The sequence below is a fragment of the Petromyzon marinus genome, chromosome 22 (assembly GCF_048934315.1).
Source record: "Petromyzon marinus isolate PM22_M1 ecotype Great Lakes invasive population chromosome 22, UKy_Petmar_22M1.pri1.0, whole genome shotgun sequence".
Lineage (NCBI taxonomy): Eukaryota > Metazoa > Chordata > Hyperoartia > Petromyzontiformes > Petromyzontidae > Petromyzon > Petromyzon marinus.
In genome coordinates, this window is record NC_133688.1 from 19,172,766 (window position 1) to 19,193,545 (window position 20,780).

General features: G+C 54.7%; 1 protein-coding gene across 6 annotated transcripts in view; it reads left to right on the top strand.

The window, feature by feature from the left end:
- The window catches only part of LOC116944866 (tenascin-R-like), a 113,017-nt gene that overhangs the window by 66,863 nt on the left and 25,374 nt on the right, over window positions 1–20,780 (top strand). For all 6 annotated transcript variants that reach the window (XM_076068823.1, XM_032958705.2, XM_032958708.2 and 3 more), the window contains exons 3-8: window positions 11–323; window positions 3,168–3,446; window positions 5,426–6,040; window positions 9,840–10,103; window positions 14,805–14,920; window positions 15,272–15,416. In XM_076068823.1, coding sequence (XP_075924938.1) covers window positions 11–323; window positions 3,168–3,446; window positions 5,426–6,040; window positions 9,840–10,103; window positions 14,805–14,920; window positions 15,272–15,416 — 1,732 coding nt within the window. The remainder of the gene's footprint in view (window positions 1–10; window positions 324–3,167; window positions 3,447–5,425; window positions 6,041–9,839; window positions 10,104–14,804; window positions 14,921–15,271; window positions 15,417–20,780) is intronic.

The window sequence follows — 20,780 nt, forward strand, 5'->3', positions numbered from 1 at the left end:
GACGCCGCAGGTGCTCACCGAACGGCTGAGGCGCGACGTGGACTCGAGCGTCGAGACCAGCCTCGAACTCGGGAACGACGACGACAACAACAACAACGGTGGTGGTGGTGGTGGTGGCACCAGCAGCAGCAGCAGCGGTGGCGGTGGCTCCCAGCCGGTCCACGCGGGAGGGGGGCGTCACCCCCACGTCTACAACCACGTGTACACCATCAACATGCCGCCCAGCGCGCTCTGCGGAGCAGCGCCCCAGGATGGAGACGCCGCTGCCGACGGAGACAGCGCAGGTGCCGGGTCGGCGCCGATCGACGCGGGAGGTGCAGCGGGTGAGCCTCGGGGAGATGGGTGGTGGGGCTAAGGGGGCTACGTGGATCGTGTTTTCGTGTGTGTGTGTGTCTGCATGTTGTTGTATTTACGTTGTGGGCGAGCGGTAGTGTAGTGGTTAGCGCACCGCGCTATGAACCTGGCGACCTGAGGTCCATTCCCGCTCACCGCCCACACCAGTAACGATTATCTGAACTGGTCCTGGGCCTCCCCGAGGTAAACTCAGCCTTAAATAAGCACCTGCTGCGGTGCTTAACATCAGCACAGTGGCGAAGTGCTGGCCACACCACCCCATCGTGTGCCAACGAGGACCTCAATACGTGCTCACGAATGGTGCTTTCCCTAACAGCCAACATGGCTATATGGGGTGCACCTTTGTCTTTGTGCGCGTTCCTGTGTGTGCGCGTGCGTAAATGTGTGCGTGAGAGGGAGGAGAAGAATGAAATTCATACAAATAATAACATGTGGGTGGGTGAAGCGAGAGCAGTGAGGTCAGGGTGAGAGGTAGGGATGGGATAGTGTTACTGGATGGCTGTCGAGTGGGCTTCAACAAATGGGTGGAGTGGTGGCGCAGTGCTTTGCGCATCGCTGACGGCAGTGGCGAGTGATGCCTGCGCTGAGAACCTGCCTGGTTCTGGTTCCAGTTAGTTGGGGAAACCGTGAAGGGATTGGCATTGCATCGGCAGTGTCATTGCCCATGGGGGTGGACCAGCACAAGCAAGCAGTGCCGTGTTAGTCTAATCCACATTGGCCACCAATCGCTGCCCTCAAACAGAAAACAAAACGATCCTCCGCTAATGCAGCACTGTGGGGCAGCGACTCGCTGGTTAGCGCACTGCACTACGAACCTGGTGACCTAAGTTCCCTTCCTGGCCACTGCTGACATCGGTAGCGAGTGATATCTAAACCCGGTGCTGGGCGGTCCCCCCCCCCCCCACCTGCAGGAACCGCGTGTCGCCATCCCACGTGGTGAAGTATGGCACAACAACCCCGGGGTTGAGGCACGTGGTCAGTCAAGGGCGATAGGGTGGTGGGGGGAAGGAAGCAGAGGAGAGCGAGCACGTGGTAGTCGGTTACGAGCATTCCCCACGGTTCTCACTTCCACGCTGCAGAGCCCTCGTTAGCTGGTTGATGGGAAGCAGCCTACTCGTACCCCCCCCCCCCCATCCCCATGGGGTCCGTGGCGTAGCGGCTGCTGTCCCCCAGCCCTGCTCGCTACGCCTCGATGCACCACTGCTCACCTGACCGCACCGCAGGGACACAGCCCCGGGCTTGCCATTAAAATGACATTGGGTCATATTTTCCATCGTGGCTGTGTACATATATATATACACACACACACGGTATACAAAGACAAAGATTCCCCGTACAACCTTTAACACACTGGAGGGGCAAGTGCTGTTAGCACACGAGCGGAGCTCACCGGAGCGTTCCCTCCTCCGCTCGCCACTCCCTCCTTGCTCCTCGACCTCTGGCTGTCATCACGACTCGCAATGGGTGCTTTGCCTGCGCGCTTGATCGAGTAATCAATTGCTTCCTGCACCGGTGCCTTTTGCCAAATGCCTTCACGCTGAGCAGAGTGGAAATCAATTGGGGGATGATGCGGCACGAGGCGATACATTGGCGGAGTACACAAATCGATGCTGTTGTTGTTGTTGTTGCGAACGTTTGTCGCCATCGTTGGCGTGGTCCGCATCGCAGCCGGAAGCTTTCCATCGGGGGGGGGGGGGGGGGGGGGAGCCTTACGGACACCGGCGCGGCTCCTTTTCAATGGAAGCTTCGGTCGCAGCGGCCAAACGGGTCGAGAGAACGTGGACAGCCAATTGCGTAACGGGAACACCGTAGCAGCAAGGTGCCACGAAAGGAGCCGCTCAAGAATGAATTCAGGTCAAAAGCACTGGGGGCGGGAGAACAGTTGCACGCAAATCCGAGAGACACGAAGAGCGATCCAAAACGGGGGGGGGGGGGTGGTGGTGGACCGGCGTGGGCCCGAAATTCGCTCTCAAAGTTTCCATCGAATGGATCCAGCTGACCTGCGGAGGAACGTTGGAAAAGCAAACAGATGTTGGACGTTGAACGGGACGCAAAGGTTGCTTCCAGTTTTGCCAATTGACGCGCGCCAGATGCAGAACTCTCCCAGCTGTGGTCGCGTGGGTCGCCCCGTACCCGGCGTACCCGTCAGGACGGAACCTTGAAGGTCGCCGCGTCTGCTGCGCGTCGGCTCTGGCGGTCTGGGAGCGCGGGTAGAAGGCGAGTTGTGGTGACCGCTGTGGCTCCCTGATCTGGTGCAAAATAAGGGTTGAGCTCCATCTCAGAAATGTGAGCGCTGAAGCCAGTACGAGCTCACCATATATACACATACACACACGTAATCATGACGAATACATGGCCATTATTTCTCGAGCAAAGCCTTGCTGGGTCTAAAATACGGAGTCTACAATTCAGGAGGGCCCTGCACTTGGACGTTTGGCATTTTCCGTGCATGGATGATCCATCATCCATAATGAAGGCAGTGCTCATCATCCATTTACAGCCCTGAGCCAGCGGTGGAAATTCCACATTCTTACGACGGGGGACGAGTGTATCCATCAGACAATCACTGTTGACTTCCCCGCAAATGTGGTGTAAGTTTTATCGACCCCAAAATGATGGGCTGGGTCAACCCCCAACCAAGATATGGCCTCACAATTCAAGGATTGCGAGCCGCTCGCTCTACCGCCTAGTCACCGTTACTGTGGTGCATTCCCTCAATCGCTCCTCACTTCGCCCCCGCCCCCACCCTCTCTTACGAACCCCCACACCACCCCCCCCCCCCCACCCCCTCGACCACCCCCCGCTCCGCGCAGGCTCGGCGATGTTCGTGGAGCAGACAGAGGACTCGGACAGCCAGATCGTGTTCACGCACCGCATCAGCATCCCGCGCAAGGCGTGCGGCTGCCGCGGCGACCACGCCGTCGACCACGACGGCGACTCGCCGCTGCTGCGCCAGCTGCTGAGCCGTATCGAGCTGCTCGAGCACCAGGTGTCCGCGCTGCGCCAGCAGTGCACCGCCAACGGCAACAGCAACGGCTACGGCTGCTGCGGGGGCGGCGCAGGCGGTGCCGGAGCCTCGGCGGCCGCCGCAGGTAGCGGACGACGGCGACGCGAGCGGAGGGACAGGACGGGGAACAATTTCGATCGGGGGGGGGAGGGAGGGGTGGGGGCCGTTTTGCAAAAACCCGGCGCGCCGCATCCAGTCCACCGCTCGCCGCGGGTGAGGTTTGTCACTGGTTGTGGATCGCGTGCCACTTGCTCCAGACCTACCGGCAGCGCCGGGAAAGATGTTCAGTGAGAAACTGAGCCCTTCAGACAGAAGGTGGATGGATGCTCTGGGACGCCAGATCTAGGGTCTCTTAGGTCCAGGGGTTGAATATTTCCGATACCTCTCCCTTGTCGTCTCACCCTGCTGCCCGCCACACTCTCTCATATCTCTCAACTCTCATCTAGAGGTGTCAGACTAGGCACCGTACAGGCGGCGTAGACCATGCCCCATCGATGCTGCCATTGTCTCTTACTGGTGCTAAGGATTTGAACTTGTACCAGATACTAATTCGAGGTCCAGGATCTGATATTGATAACACGGGAAGACATATAACCAGGATTGTGTTGCAATGAACTACTTGGTCGTACAGATGTATCCGAGTTGAGTCACTACACGTACACACAAAGGTGCGGTTCCCACATATAGCCCAAACAGACTGTTGGGGCACCTATGAAGGCCGGCACGGTACACGAGGGGGTGGGTGGCCAGCACCACACCCAGCATCCCCAGTGGCGATGTTAACACACCGCACCAGGTACTCATTTGAGACCGAGTCGACCTAGGGGAGGCCCAGAATTGATTCAGATTATTGTCACAGGTGTTGGAGCAGAAATCAAACTCGGGTCGCCGGGTTCGTATCGCAGCACGCTTACCATTGCACGGCCGCTCCCCACATAGATACACACACCCACACAAATACAGACGCACACACAAACTCACACACACACACAGGAGCGCGCACACACACACACACGTATAGAGGAGTATAAACACCGAACACCCACAGTGACCTGGCGAGGGCTTCGTCTGGAGAGGAGGGGACTGATGCTCTGCCAGGCGTCCCTCTCGGGTTGCATTCCCTCGGCGAAACGCAGCAGCTCCCCGGGGTGACGGACATGGTCGACGCACTCCAGATCGCCGCTTTTGATTTCGCACCGGTCGTGCGCGAGAGTGGGCCGATGACAGCGCCCCCAGGAATGCAACTCCTGGGTCCCGTTGTGCCCGCCGCTGGAGCTCGGTGATGAGCCCGCGTGATCCGCGTGCGTCGTTCCAATACAAGTCCGCTCCGGTGGTGCTCGGGGGGAGTCTGAGCGCAAGTCATGGCTCAACTTTAGGTGCGTGTGTGTGTGTGTTTGTGTATGGTGGTGGTTATTGGAGGGGGTTATAGTAGTAGTTGTTACCAGCTCTATTCACTTTGCAGGTCATGACACAACTTGTGCGTACGTGTGTATGTTTGATGAGCATCAGTCAGTAAACCTATGGAACATGGGTCTGCCCTGTGACCTCCTTCCCGCGGGCGTTCGACACTTCACGTGGCCTTAGTGCACATAGACTGGCACAAGCGCCATGATGAAGTCACCGCCAGTTCGTGGTGAAAGGCGGTTGTTGTTGTTGTTGTGTAATCAGCAGTATCGTGGTGGTTATTGGAGCGGGTATACGAGTAGTTAGCGCATTGCGCTACAAACCCGGCGACCCGAGTTCGAGTCCCATTCACGACCAATAACAGTGGCGGACATTTGAGACCTAGAAAACTATATTTTATTGATATTTAGCAGAGAAAATACATTGAATGATTAATGTCGGGCCATATAAAAAAATGTACATTTCTGGACCGCCCCTCCCTCTGGGAAGTTTCTAGATCTGCCTCTGTCAGCAACCAATGATTAAACAAAATTAACCCCAACAACAACAGCAACAACATCGACAACACCGAGAACACCACCACTACCACCACCACCAACAACACTTACCCCTAACGGTTCTCCCCAACGCCCCCCCCCCTACCGACCGTCGCCGCCGCAGGCAACGTGGACTACCTTCCTCCGTGCAGCGGCCACGGCAACTTCAGCCTGGAGACGTGCGGCTGCTCGTGCGACGACGGCTGGGGCGGCGCCAACTGCTCCGAGCCGCTGTGCCTCCCGGCCTCCTGCGGCGACCGCGGCCGCTGCGTGGACGGCGAGTGCCTCTGCCCCGACGGCCACGAGGGCGACGCGTGCCGGCTCGCCGGCGCCCGCTGCCCCGACGACTGCGGCGACCAGGGCCGCTGCGTGGACGGCGAGTGCCGCTGCTTCGAGGGCTTCGAGGGCGACGCGTGCCAGAACTCCGCGTGCCCCGACGGCTGCAACGACCAGGGCCGCTGCGTCGGAGGGGAGTGCCGCTGCTACGAGGGCTTCTCGGGCGAGCGGTGCGACGTGGCCGACGGCCGGGAGGAGCCGGAGGAGCCGGAGGAAGAGGAGAGGGAGAAGCGGAAGAAGGATGAGGAAAAAGAGGAGGAAGAAGAGGAGGTCGTGGTGCGGGAGACGGATAGGCAGATCTTGGGAAGCGTGCTGTGCACCAGAAATTGCAGCGGCCTGGGCGCGTGCGTCGGCGGCGCGTGCGTCTGCAACGAGGGCATCCTGGGGGAGGACTGCTCCGAAGGTGAGAGCCACGGTGGGGGAGGTGCGCGGGTTTGGGAGCTTGGTCGACCCCGTGGGGGCGGGAGGCAGGGTAAAGGATGTGTGGCGTAGCTGTTGCAGGGACTTTTTTCAGTGATCTTTCATAACGGTTGTTATTATTATTATTATCATATTCTTGGGTCTTTCAGTAAAGTCACATAGATAGGTTCAAAGAAAATAACAAAAAACTACGACGTTTCGATCACAACACAAGCAATTGTCATCAGGAGAAAACATAGCGGGAGAGCTGCTGAGGCAGGCTGTTTTAAAGGTTTGAAATGGGTGTAGCCCAAAGGTCATAAGTGAAGTGGGCGGGGCTAGTGATGTTAAAGTGAGAAATTTGCATGTCAATGTAAGATCTCAGAGCCACCGCCACATCGAGGAAAACGCGCAACGGTGGCTGTGTTAGTGAGACATTTATCCTGTTAATGTAAAGACATTTGACCTGTTAATGTAAAACCAGAGAGTCGAAAATAACTACTAACATCGGGAGGTAGGATAGAAACATCACAGCCAGTTATGACTTAAACTGGTTAATAACGTCGTTCCATTGATTGCTCAGTTTGTACCGTTCTTCTTGGTTGAAATTGTCTGTGTCTATTATCATCATCATTATCATCAACGGGCTTTATCTGTCTGCTGCTGCATGAAGGCCTCTCTAAGCTTTCGCCATTCCCATTACTATGGCAGGGGTGAGTGTATCAATTGAGTGGTTACTTATTTTATCGACCCCAAAGGTATTCTGGGATGAGTGAAATCCAAACCAAGACTTGAACTCGCAAACATTTCGATGGCGAGCTGCTCATTGCAACATCTTATCACTGATAATCTTATCATTGAACATATACAGTAAACACTGAACATGTTATCACTGAACATCTGACCACTGAACATGTTATCCCACCAGGCCAGCTCGTTTAGAGCCTCGTGAATAAGGCGTACCACATCAAACTTGATTCACTCAGTCACCGTGCAACCAGCGTAGTTCACATTGAACGGTGAATCAGGAAAGGCACGCCGTGGCGAGGGGGAGTGCGTCACAAGAGACCTGGAGATCGGGGGACATTGTTCTTAACACGTGTCGCCTATCGAGCGTGACGGTAATTCTCGACCGAGGCTCCTTGGAACCACAGTGAGGCATTCGCTCGCTAAGCATCGCGAGTTGAGCGCTCGTTCTCAAACGCAAAACCACGCAATCCGTCAGCAGGTCACAAACCCGCTGCTTCGTCACGCAACGTACGGCAGGAGTTTGATTAGTAGCAAGTCCCATTATGTATTTACGTTTATAGTGGGGTTTTTTGTTGTTATTGCGAGAATCATCTGTTATCGTTGCAGCCACCTGGGATGAGCGGCAGTGGCTTTGATTGCCGAACGCGGCGACGGGAGTCCATCGTCTAACGATGACGATTTCCACTCCCCCCCCTTGCTCCCCCCATGCCCCCCCCCATCCCACGCTGTGTGCTTGCAATTTTGCGAGCCAAGCGTAAGATGAAAGCCGTCTTGTACTTTTGCCAATAGATATTTTTGTACAGCTAAATAATCACTTGTCCCCGAGGTAGGCTGCTGAAGGGGCAGTTTGCTGGTTTCGGCAGCATTCCGCTATTGTGAGCCGACCCCCCTCTCACTTTGTTTTGTCTGTTACGATGGGGGGGGGGGGGGGGGGGTGTTGGGGTTTTTTTTGTCCTGCTGCTTCTAATCCTTGAAGGATATTTTTTTTTTACGTGCACAATCAGGATAATTTACTGTTATAGAACACTGGGCCATAATGTGCCTCATTGATGGGTCCCGCCAGCGATTACGTAGTGGCACCCTCCCCCCCCCCCCCGCCAAAAAAAAGAAAGAACTATATCTGGCAGAGTTACTCGAACAGCAAGGAGCCACGCCGCCGGCTTCACACACCACCAGTAGAATCATAATCAGAATTTAGACTGGAGGAGGAATCCGATGAGCTGTGAAGCTCTTTTTCACAGAAATCCGGTAAGGGCCACGGGGTCAGCAGAGCCCTACGAGCGAGATTATCTCAAGTTCGGAAACGACGTTCACTCATCCTCCCTCCTCCTTCCGGGGTTGCTGCTGTTGGTGTAAACGGTCAGCGAGCTGGAGGTCACCGGTCCGATTCGACCTCCCCCTATCCACCGCCTCTGCCAAATGGGTTCTCCGCAGTTGGCCGACCCAAGGTCACACGCCGTGGGGTCAAGCCGTGGGTGTTTGCCACCTCTTCCGAGATGTATTCCCGCCTCCTCCGAGCGTGGAAGAGTAGGCCAAATAAGCCGCTCGGGGGGGGGGGGGAGGGGGGGAGGGCTCTCTTTCGAGCGCCCTCTATGGGAGGCGGTCCTCCCACCACAAGTCGCCACCGCGGGTGCTCTTGTCCGCGACTGGCGCACACCACCCGGCGTCGCCGTGGAAGCGCGACTCCTCGGGCAGGAGGCGCGCGATTGGCCCGCGGTTTGGCTGGGAGCGGTGCGTGCCGGTTCGCCAAGAATCTTCTGGGGTCGCCAGCCACCTCCCCCCCCCCCCGCCCGGGGAAACTGAGCGGTCTAATTAAAGGCACGCGTCTCGCTGGGGACGCGGGACGCGTAGGAATTTCTCGACCCATCGCCTTAATTGCGAGTCGCGTCGTGGCGTCCGATCCGCCGGCGATGAGCGATGGGGTCGGTGCACGCGTGGCATGGCGAGCAATTTTTTATTTTTTAATTTTTTACGGAAAACCTGCGCGGTGTTCGTGCGGCGGGCCCGGCCCGGCGGACCGGACGCGGTGGTGGGGGTGGCGGGTGGTTGGGGGGGGGAAGTTGCGACCTCTCAAACGGCACGCACTCTCGGGCGCCGCCAGGGAACGTTCCACTTGTGCCCCCCCCCCCCGTGCCCCTCCGGTAATGGCGCGCACCTGCACCGCTCGCCGAGCCGGCAGCTTCGCGGGGGACTCCACGCTGCTGAGTTGCGCCGGCTCTGCCGAGGAGGGGGAGGGGGGAGTGGGGGGGGCGATCCTCGGCCCAGAAGGTCGTAGCCCCAGGCGCGTTCCATTGTCAGACTTTGCCGATGTTCAATTTGGTGGTGGTGGTGGCGGCCCCTTCTATTCGGAACGGGGAGTACGGTGAGAAGTGTGGTGTGGGTACGGTCACTTAGTCTGAATGCCCGGCCAGGCGGTTCCGTTATTATGGGTTTCATCGCCATGCAACAAACACTTTTGAAGGGAAATGATGCTGACAGCACAGCTGGAGTATAAGTGGGGGACATAAACTAATAATGTCAATAAATGAATGCACATACACACACAGTGTCCCTGTTTCGCTTGTTCTCCTGGATTCAGACTCATCTTACAACAAAAAGAGTCCTGACCACTGCTTCCTTTCCTCGCTGAGAAGGGCACAAAGAAGCATGGAGGAGAGAGGCTTGAGCTGATCTAGCAGAGAGGTGATATTTAGATGAGAGAGGAGGGATTCAGGGCAAGGGGTGGCCACACAGATTTCCAGGTGGAGGCTTCGGCAGTTTTAGATGTCTCCTATGTATGTATGTATGTTGATCGTCTTTCGCACCAAACTAAACACTAAAAAACAATTCTAAAGAAACGAGTCTTCAATCTAGATTTAAAAGTGCAGAGCTGCAGTGGCTTCCTCATATCGGAATAAAGAGCGTTCCAGACGGCCGCTGAAGTTCGTATCGACGATGATGATGATGATGGCGATGACAACGATGATAATAATTGTGACGACAATGACTACGACCTCACTCTCTCCCTCTTTGTCTGGCCGTCCCCTCCCCCCCCCCCCCCCCCCACCGGGCAGTGCCCCCGCCGCGGAACGTGACGGTGACGGGCGTGACGGACCGCACGGTGGACCTGGCGTGGGCCCACGACCTCGTGGTGACCGAGTACGTGCTGCGCTACTCGCCCGTCGCCCCCGGCGGCCTCGTGCTGGAGGTTCGCGCGACGGGCGACAGCAGCAACGCGACGCTGCGCGAGCTGGAGCCCGGCGTCGAGTACCTGGTGACCGTGCAGGCGGTGCTCAACGGCCTCCTCAGCGTGCCCGTGTCGGCACGCGTGCACACGCGTAAGTGAACTCGGCTAAAAACAACCGAACCCTTATTTTATTTTTAACCTGGTAAGGGCCCAATAAGCTACGTAGCTCTTTTTGCATGAGCGACCCGGCTGCCACAAATGACGGCTCAACGAAGTGGCTTATCATCATGTTGTAGATTAATAGCGGCCAAATGCTCAAAATGCGTGACGTTGATTCTAAATGTGGAAGGAAAACCCGGAGGAGCCGGAGAAAACTCCACGCGACCAAGGGCAGAGAGAGACACGCAAAACTCCAAATACACAGCAGGCGTCAGGGTCGGGATCGAACCCACGACCTCCTGCACGTCATTGGGAGACAACTGCGACCTCATTGTCCATTCTCATTCCCAATGTGTTTTGCGTGCGTGTTCATCTGCACCCTTTTCTACGATCGTCACACGCAACAACAACAAACAACAACAAAATCCATTCTTCAAAACTCCCCCCCCCCCACCCCACTTTATCTCTCTCGCCGCTGCAACAGACGCAATCGTTTTCGCGCTGCGAAGTGCGATGATTGACGCTAACCGGCTTGGAAACAGGGCAAGGGGTTTTGTTTTTGTTGTGGAGGTACGCAGGGGGTGTGTGTGGGGGAGTAGGGCGGGCGGGGTGTGTGTGGGGGGGGGGGGTTAAAATTCGGGAAGCGAATGTCGTTAACCGCGCTTGCCCAAAGCCTCGCTTGAGTAGCCAGCGACGTGCGGGGGGAATCGTGACCCCTCGAACTCCGGAGTGTTTCATTACGATCCCGCCCGCCGTTTAAGAAAAGTGTCACAAGTAGAGCCATATGCCTGCGGGTCGCGGGGTCGCGTCGCGTTGGGAGTCGGTCGGTGGGGTGGGTGGGTGGGTGGGGGGCGTTTGTTCTCGTTAAGAAACGAAGAGAAGGAAAATTGTTCTCTTGAGTCCTGCGCTGAGGCCTTGCAGGCTTTTTCTGTTGAGGCAGCACCGGGCGGCTTAGGGCCCTGATTGTGAGGGCATTGTAACAACACTGGCCATCGCAGGGCTCTGCGGAGGCCGATCTAGGAACCTCCCAAGGGGCAATGGATTGGTGGGGGGGCAGTGATCTCGAAATGTCAAGCATTCTAAATGGGGCCCTACATTAATGCAAACACATTTAATGTTTTATTTTATATCTTTTCAAGGCCACGGATGTGTTTCTAAGCTCGTGCGCCACTGCTCGACGCAGTGTCACCAAAGCAATTTGTTTTCTCAGAGTCTATAGGCTTAGTTCGGGCTTTTCTGGGTAACGCAAAAACAAAGACATTATTATTATTATCCTTTATGTGGTATTAGCGTCCTCATGTGACTGCAGTGCAGGCTGGTAGTGATAATCCTGGGCTTTACAGACTCCGTCTCCTGTGAGCAGTGGGACAAAGCTTACATTACAATGTTCATACAATTGGATTAATATAGTGCCTGAACTCGCCCAACGGGAGGAGCCGTGGCACGGTCGTAGTTAGTGCACCACAACTGCTGCGACATGAGTTTGCTTCCCAGACGTGGCTAACGTGAAGTGATGTCTGAACCCTGTCCTGGTCACCCCCTTCACCAGCGTTCCGTGACCAATGTGGTGAAGTATGGTTAAAGCAGCCTCCATGACCAGGGATCGGCAACCTGCGGCTCCGTAACTTCGCGACATTATTTATCCCAGGACCACCGTCTCGTATTCACCACAGTGCGTTGCGACTCTTTAAATATTGAGGGTTTTTTTTTTCCTTCGAATTCTAACAAAAAGGTTCTCCTTGTTATTTTCGTTGCCCATGACCGACACGGTGCGGTGAGGCCCTCATCCGTCAGCGGATTGCCAAAGTGGCTGTAAACACGCAGCCGTATCATCGCACGACGCTGTACAAACAATCGGCGTCATACACATACACAAAGACAAAGGTTCCCCGTGTAGCTTGCATGGGCTCTTTGGGGCAAGTGCCGTTAGCAAGCACCAATGAAGGCCGCCTTTGTTTCACCAGTGGCAATGTACACACACCTGCGCTAGTCGACCTAGGGGAGGTCCAGTACCGGTTCAGATAATCACCACGAGCGGGAATCGAACTCAAGTGGCCGGGTTTGTTGTGCATCCCGCTACTCACTGAAGTAACACTCTCTACAGCAACACAGCATCATCGCAGCATCATCGCAGAACACGGGGATAAAGACAACAATTTTTTTTTGGAGAGGTGGAGGGGGGGGTCTCATCAGCAGTGTCAGCCTTATTTTGAAAAGTTCTTTTGAGGTAAATAGTTTCCAGACAGAGCCTGGAGATACGATCTCAAACAAAGTTGTTAACTTAATGTACGAGGTTAAAACAAACACGTATATATAGTTTTTTTTTGCGGAAGGTACAGCGGACCACATAACTGCACCGTTACGCGCCGCATGCATTTGCCCGCTGTAGAATCGCGGCGGCCGTAGCTTCGTGGCGGCTCTGACCCAGGCAGGAAAAAAAATACACAAAACTAATCCGACACGGGCAGCGTGCGTGGACCCCCCCCCCCCCACCAATCGGTCTCGTAATAAATATCCCCTTCCTACAGTCATCAAAGGCAAGTCTAGCTTATTATGCCTCGATGAAAAAATATAATCGGAGGTTAAAATTAATCGCGTAAGGCTGCTGCTTTTTCTCTCTCTCTCTCCGGATTTGGATGCAGAGAGGTCTGAGAAGTGTTGGGCAGCGTGGGTTTAACCGTCGGATGCAGATCTCAAATTTCCCACCAATTCCCCACCCTCGGCCCCCCACAAAAGACCCTGTCAGCCGTAACGACACACGCATGCACACGCACGGGGGCGGTGTTACATTTTGTAAGTGGACAAAGTGGTGAAAATATCCGTCGGCGAGTTTTTTTTATTTTCTTGGTATCAACGTTGACAATGAGGGGATGGAAATCGCCAAATCGTAACGATGACTGCGACCACCGTCCACCAAAACGCCGCGGCGCGACGGACCTTGACGACACGAAGCTAACGAGTGAAGGCGCAGGCCGAGAACGGCTTAGTAGCATTACTAGGGGCCGCGGTGCCCCGCGGAACACCACTCGTGGCAATTGGCCGTATAAGTCGATAGAGAGTAGAGTCTATAGAATTGATGACGTTGCTGATATCCTGACCCGATAGTTAACGATGGGGGGAATTGAAAAAGCTCCTCGCACTTACATTTGTACGTACGTTGAACTTCTTTCGCATCGTACGTAGCCAACCGCGCTCACCGGAGGTGCGTGGGGAAGGACAACAAACTAAAGGACAAGAAGCAGCTCTAAAGAAGCGTAGCTACTAAGTGGGCTACATTTTGACCGCTTTAGTCAACTAGGCTTGAGAGAGTGACGAAATGAAATCCACAGAGTTGGACTAAAATATGTCTGCCGTTGTCCTCGACTGGACTGAGACTAACCTCACAGTGGGTCTCGCTCGCTCGCCAAGCCCACAGAGGTCGTCTGGAGGTTTTTGGGTCTCTGCGCTGGATCATTAATGGGGGGGGGGCGCAGCGTTGTTGGCATGAGTACCTCTCAGCTAGACATTAATTTCGACGTTGAATCAGCATTATAAGTTAAAGAAAGCGAAATGTGTGCCTGTTACATAACAACTAATAAGCAGCAAATGCATTGCTCCCTCTGGGCCTTGTCCCTGTTGTCCCGTGCAGCTGGCTCGTGCCCGTTCGTTACTCGCCGTTTGTGGCCAGGTGGCGTGGAGGTTCGAGAGCCGAGCTGGCCTCGGAGAGAGCCTCAGTTCGAATCGCAGGCATCTGCCTGCGATTCGAAACGGGCTTCGAGAGCCGAGCGAGTTTATGGCTTCAGCCTGGTCACCAATGGCTGCACAATAAACAAATCGCAATTAAATGTGGTTATGGGCATAATTTGGCCAAACGTCAGCTATCAGAATGAAATAAAAATTACGGGGGGGGGGGTTGGGTCGGCTGTCACGTGACAAATATTTACTCTGCAGCAGCGTGGGGCGGGAAGTGCTGACCTCTACCGTGTGGATCAGAGGTCACGCAAAGTGACCTCGGGAAATGGTTCTGAGAGATCCCCTTCCGCGGGCCGTTGCACTGCTATGGGAGAGTTATGAAAGGATTCTTCATCTTGCGTAATGACTCTGACAGCACAAAGAGGATAATATTTAGGGGGTGGTGGGGGGAAGACAACAGAGAAAATGTACACACAGCGAACACGATTTAAACTAAACTATTTTTTTTATTTTACCAGGAAAGGCCCCCTGAGCTATATAGCTCTTTTTCAGAAGCGACCTGGCCACGACTGATAGCTCAACAAAGTGGCTTATCGTATGGAAATGTAAACTGGCAAAATACTCTAAATGCATGTTTCTAAATGTGGAGTGGAAAACCAGAGGACCCGGAGAAGGTGGTTGCATTCGTATATAAGGCCCTTTAGAACCTGACAAAACCCCAAACTGTTGCCAGTTCATTACGGCGGCCCGACTCAAATCAATCACGATTCGTAACGTTGCCTGTGTGAACCCAACTGTTAAAGTAAGACCCGTTTCACTTTCGTTGAGCACGTTTATACACGGTGCCTGCGTTAGACTTAAAGCAAATGGTCGTGCATCGCAGGGGACTACCGCAACCGCACGGAGAAAGCGGGAGCGAGAGCGGGAGAGAGATGAACCCCATCACGTCGCTCCCACTCCCCACGCGACGTGACCTCTCCCTGTGCCCCCCCCACCCCGCCCTCCCCGTGCGTTGCCACAGATCTGTCGAAGCCCGAGGGGCTGAGGTTCAAGTCCATCGACGAGACGGAGGTGGAGGTCGTGTGGGAGCCCTTCTCCATCGCGCTTGACGGCTGGCAGATTACGTTCCACCACGGGGTAACCGCGGCCGTCGGTCACTGCGCGTGACCCCTCGTACACGTTCCACCTGTCACGCAAATGCACAACCGTCCCTCCGCATTCCACGTAAAGCTCGATGCGTTTCAAAATATTGATTGCGTATGGTGTAAAACATATATATCATGGGCCCGTCATCGATAGTGATAATAATAATAGAGATCCTCACGTGTAGAAATTAAAACTTTTAGTCGGGAAAATATCTCGGGTTTAATCGGACCGCACCTTTGCATAAAAAATTTCGCAAGGGACGGAAGACTGACCATGAAGGAAAACCAACGTCTCCCCCCACGGGCGTCTCTCTCTTGCTCCTGCTCCCGCGCGGGCGTGCAGGCGGCGGACGTGGTGACGGACCTGCACGGTGGCGCGACGTCGCACTTGCAGAGCGGCCTGCTGCCCGGCGAGGAGTACGAGGTGCGGCTGGTGGCCGTGCTGGATGGCGCGCACGGTCCTCCCGCCGTCGCCACCCTCGCCACGCGTGAGTGCTGCCGTCCAACCGCCCCCCCCCCCCTGCCACCCTCGCCGCCCATTCACGGTCGCGTTCGCAAAACGATCACGGGGAAAATGTTGGGGGGTTTCGCTGAAATCCTGACACCCCGCGCGGCGATCCGCTCCGGGCGGCAGCGCGTGATGCGCGGTGGGTCGGAGGCGTAGCGGTCTGCTCTCATGATCATCGCGCGCACAAACTTGATGGAAACATTTACATGTTTTGCCGCCAAGGCAAAGCCACGAGCCGTTGCGCTCCCGCGCACGTGTTTGGCCGTAGCGCCCGTGTGTGTGTGTGTGTGCGAGACTGTCTGTGCGTGCACCAGTGACGATTATCTGAATCGCCACGAGGGGAGAAAAAATGCGGCCGGGCATGGTGCCGGCCACCCACGTGGTGCCGGCCTTCGTAGGTGTTGCTACTCGCTGACGGCACTTGCCCCAACAGTCTGCAAAGACTGCACGGGGGGAATCTTTGTCTTGTTGTGCGGCGCCGCACGGACTGACCGCGGCAAGCGCTCGTGCCGCAAAACCTAGTCCAGGAAACTCCGCGCTACGGGCCAGCCCCCCATTACTATGTAACCCACACACACGCCCGTGTACGTGTGTGTGGGGAGCGGTGGCGCAGTGATCAGCACACCGCGCTACGAAACCAGGAATCCGGGTTTTTCGATTCCCACTCGTCGTCTACATGGGTGGGGGAATATCCGAAGCGGTTCTAGGGCCCATGGCCTTAGGTACCTGGTGCGGTGTGAAGTAAACATCCGCAATGGGGATTCAGAAGCGGTCGGGCGTGGTGCTGCCCACCCTCCTCGGTGTCGACAGGTGCTCGCGAACAGCACTTGCCCCAATGGCCCATTAGAGGCCACGTGAGGATCATTGTCTCTATGCGCGTGCGAGCTCCCGCACACGCACGGAGTAGAGTCGCGCATAACGTACGAGCTGTGCCTGCACCGTCGGAATGTACCCCTCTCTCTGCCCAAAAACGTCAGCCCACCTTATATTTTCCTGTTACTGACGGAAGTTTATTTTATTTTCGTGAACAACTACAACAGCGGCCTTTTTGCCACTGAGCTGCGATGACGTCACCGCGGCGCTTGTGCCAGGCTCGGTGCACTTTGAGGCCACATGAGGTGTCGAAGGCTCACTGACAGGCGGTCACGGAACAGACCCAGGTTGCCATGGGGTGACTGACTGAGATGACCAGTGGATGCACCACCTGTGCTCTCCACTGCGCCAACTTGCTGCGTTTTAGCCGCCCGGCTATCCCCTTGCTGTTGTGAGCGTCGCTTCTCCGCCCTCCGTCGTTGCTGGAGGGCAACCGCCTCCAACTGCCCAGTGGCGTCCTTTGCTAGCCTCCTCCACAGACGCCAATCTGTAAACTGTCGGTAGCAGTCATTGGCAAGTCTATTCAGCTCTGAATCCTTCCCTTCCGCATCAGAACCATTTCCTCCTTTGCCTGTGCCGCAGTGACTTATCCCTTCTTTCCAGCCACACAAAGGACAGAGACAAAGATCCCCCATATAGCTTTGACAGACTGTAGGGGCAAGTGCTGATGGCGAGCACCTATGAAGGCCAGAACGATCCACAAGAGGATTGGTGGCCAGCACCATGCTTGACCACCCTTGTCTCCCCAGTGGCGATGTTTACACACCGCACCGGGTACTCATTTGAGGCTGAGTCGACCTAGAGGAGGCCCAGGGCCGGTTCAGATCATCGTCTCTGGTGTTGGCCATGAGCGGGAGTCGAACTCGGACCGCCGGGTTTATAGCGCGGCGCGCTAACCACTACACTGCTGCTTCCCTCTCTTTGTCCGGCCGCAAACGCGCGCACACGCGTGGCAAAAGGTGCCACGTATGTGATCGCCCATCCAAGCGCCGCTGTCCAGGTTCAAACGCCGCTTAGCTTCGGCCGCATTCCGGGTGATTATCCCGTGGGCGAGGGCACCTTAAATGGGCGCATTTGAGAGCTGCACTCTCCGGCTGCGTTGGAAAAACAAAGTTTGCCATCATATTTCGTTTTTTGGGATTTGCTACAAATCGCCAAATTACAAGATTGCCCCTCGTTAACCGCTGCAACAGGCACGGACGCCGCCGTGTTCAGCTGCTGCTGCGTACGTACGTATGTTGTACGTACGTTTGTACGTACGTTGCACTTCTTTCACACCGTATGTAGCCAACCGCACTAATCGGAGGTGCAGGGGGAAGGATGACAAACTAAACACAAAAAATACATTCCAAAGAAATTCGTTTTCAATATCTAGATTTAAAAGTGCACAGCTCCAGCAGCTTCCTAAACACCGGACATTCGTATTACCGATATTACATATAAAGTTCATGATGTTGTCACGGCCAAAGCTGCTGACGCCACCGCCCCTCATTGCCAACTCTTCATACCCTCCGCCAGATCCCGCACCTGCAGCACCGTGGCGACGTGACCTCCAACATATGCCCGAACAGTGTCCAACCAACATCTGCTCTCAAGCCCCCCTTTTTCTTCCCGCTGATCCGCCACACTCGAGGAGGCCGCTCCTTTTCCCCCGTCTCGGCAGTAAACCGCCGCTGCTGCGCGCACGCACGCACGCACGCGTTTGTCCGAACCCAGCGCAGGACAGCGCGCTTACCCAGCCCCGTGTTCACGACAGCACTTGGCGGTGCGAAAGAAGAAGCCGTGAAATTCCCAGCAGCCGTCTCCGGCGCCCGTGCTCAAATGCCGGTGACTTCCATTGCAGCTTGCGTATACTTAGGGTCCGGCACTGGTTCGTACAGTGACACGGGTAGCACTCCCGGCTCGAACGCCTCTGTTTATTTACCCTCAGACTTTACCTCTCGTCTCTCCCCCTTCCAGAGTGGTTTCCGGAGCCCTTTATTGCGGCCACAAGGAGGCCCATTTGATCCCAGCGGCCGAGAGCGTGGTCACGACGACACGGGCTTCAAGCCTTGGGCACGTTGCGGTTTGCCAAAATTTTAATCAGCGTGCCGCGCGGTCAGCGCTGCCTTATTTGTCAAGGGTAATCGCGGGCCGACGTCATTGGCGGCTGAATTTTCCACTTAGCTTTGTTTTTTATTTTTACTTCAGAAAACGAGGGTCGGGGGTTGCGTGGAGTGCGGCTGTTGGTGGGGGGTGGGGACAAAGTGGGGGGTGGATCAAGGGCCTGTGCCCTCCGAGACTTCCGACCTCAACTGCTCACGTCAATCCCAGATCTCGCGCTCGAGCCCGGCCTTGCCAGGCCCCGACTTCTCTCACGTTCACTTGGCAAACTGGTGGTGGCCCCGGGAGGAAATGCGAGTGGAAGGTAGGAGGCAGAGATCGCTCCTGCATACAGCGGAAATCGTTGAACCGGGGCAAGGGGGGACCGACTCCTCCACCTTGGCCGGATGAGTGGCAGGAGTTGGGGGGGGGGCTGACCCCCCCGTGTCGCCGTCGCTCTGTGACTTCAAACGTTGAGGAGGCCACAAATTCCGCCTCGACTTTTTTCAGTCTTAGATGGCACGTGTGGTTGGATTCGTTGATCGAAGCAAGGCGAAGGCAAGGGTGTGGTGATTATGATGATGATGCACCCGAGCTGGGTTACCACCACAACAGTTCATCTTCTTGGTTCTTTCGGTAAAGTCACGTAGAATGGAGATAAAATAATAAAAAAGAAAACATAATAAAATAAAATAAAAATTCTCACGACGTTTCGGCCACAGCACAAGTAGCCTTCTTCAGGTGAAGAAACAGGACTGTCCAGAAGACAGCGCTAGAGTGAGCACTGCCAAGCAAGGGCCACGTCTTTTAAGCTGTGTGGACGGAATTAACATTTGAATTGGCATGTTACCCAACCCCACCTCCGGAGGTGATGAGAGGGGGGTGCCCAAGGGCCAAAGGGGAAAGCCGGACAGCCAAGGTGCGCTGCTATGTCCTGTGCTATAAACTGGACTGCTGTGCAATGCAATATTATGCCTTCCAATCTAAACTACATGGTATAATATCATATCCATAGAAAAAAAATCCACCTTTGAATTATACAATGCGTTACTGTACACTACCCTATACTTTAGACTATAAAATATTAGACTTGTAATATTACATTATGTCTTATTCTGTCAACCCTAATGTATGACACACTGCTGTATATTCACTATACAATTACGATACTATATATTGCCTTATGAATTATGTTAAACATTACGATGCTGTACTATTTATTATTATACCACATGCTATAAACCATACCATTGACCGTGGTGTGAAAGATATCAAGAGGCAGTGCCAGCGAATGGACTGCGGTCTGAAGGTCACCATAAAATACAATCAATTAAGAACCGAAATGGTTTATAACATCTTTCCAATCGTTACTAAGCCAGAATCCATCTTCTCGGTTGAAATTGTCTCTGTGTTTGTATATGTGGATAGCCTCATGAACGAATCTCTCATGGTAGCCAGATGGCTTGCAAATAACCTCTGTCTTGGAGAAGTCAATGTCATGTGAGCCCACTGAATTATAACAATGATCTGCCACGGCTGAGGAGTTAGTCCTACCGTGTTTCAGGTCTGCTTTATGTTCGTGGATGCGGTCCAAGATATGTCGTTTGGTTTCTCCAATGTAGCTGCTACCACAAAGGCAACTTAGTTTGTAAACGCCTGGGTACTGTATATCTGGAACCACATCTTTTACAGACGGAACCAGATCACGGATTTTATGTACTGAGTTGAATCGGACCTGGATCTTGTGTTTATTCAGAATTTTGGAGATCATTTGTGTGACCCCAGCAATGTAGGGTAAGGTGATGGCTCCTCTAGAGGAACCTTCTTCGTGACTGGAGTGATGGCTTTGCGGATTGTGTAGTCGGAGTAACCATTAGCCTTGAGAGCTTGGTATACGTGTTTGAGTTCACTGGCAATGTGATCCTGATCGGAAATGCATTGGGCTCTATGGTATAGAGTCGGGATGAGGGAGTTCTTCTGGGATTGGTTGGTGGTGTGCATCCGGTTTTAAGTAAGCATCCGTATGGGTAGCTTTCCTGTAGACAGAGTGGCTCATTGAACCATCAGGTCTCCTTTTAATTAAGACATCCAAAAAGGGTCGCTTGCCATCTTTTTTGACCTCCATGGTAAATCTGATGGCTGGGTGTATGGAATTGATGTGGTCGAGGAATTGGTCTAGAGCAGGCAGGCCATGTGGACAGATGACAAAAGTGTCATCCACGTACCTCTTCCATACGGTTGGGCGTAGAGTGGCAGTCTGGATGGCGTCAGTTTCAAATTTTTCCATGAACACGTTGGCTACAACCGGAGATAGGGGGGAGCCCATTGGGGTGCCCTCAGTTTGTTTGTAGAAAGTTCCATTCCAGGTGAAGTATGTGTTGGTTAAGCA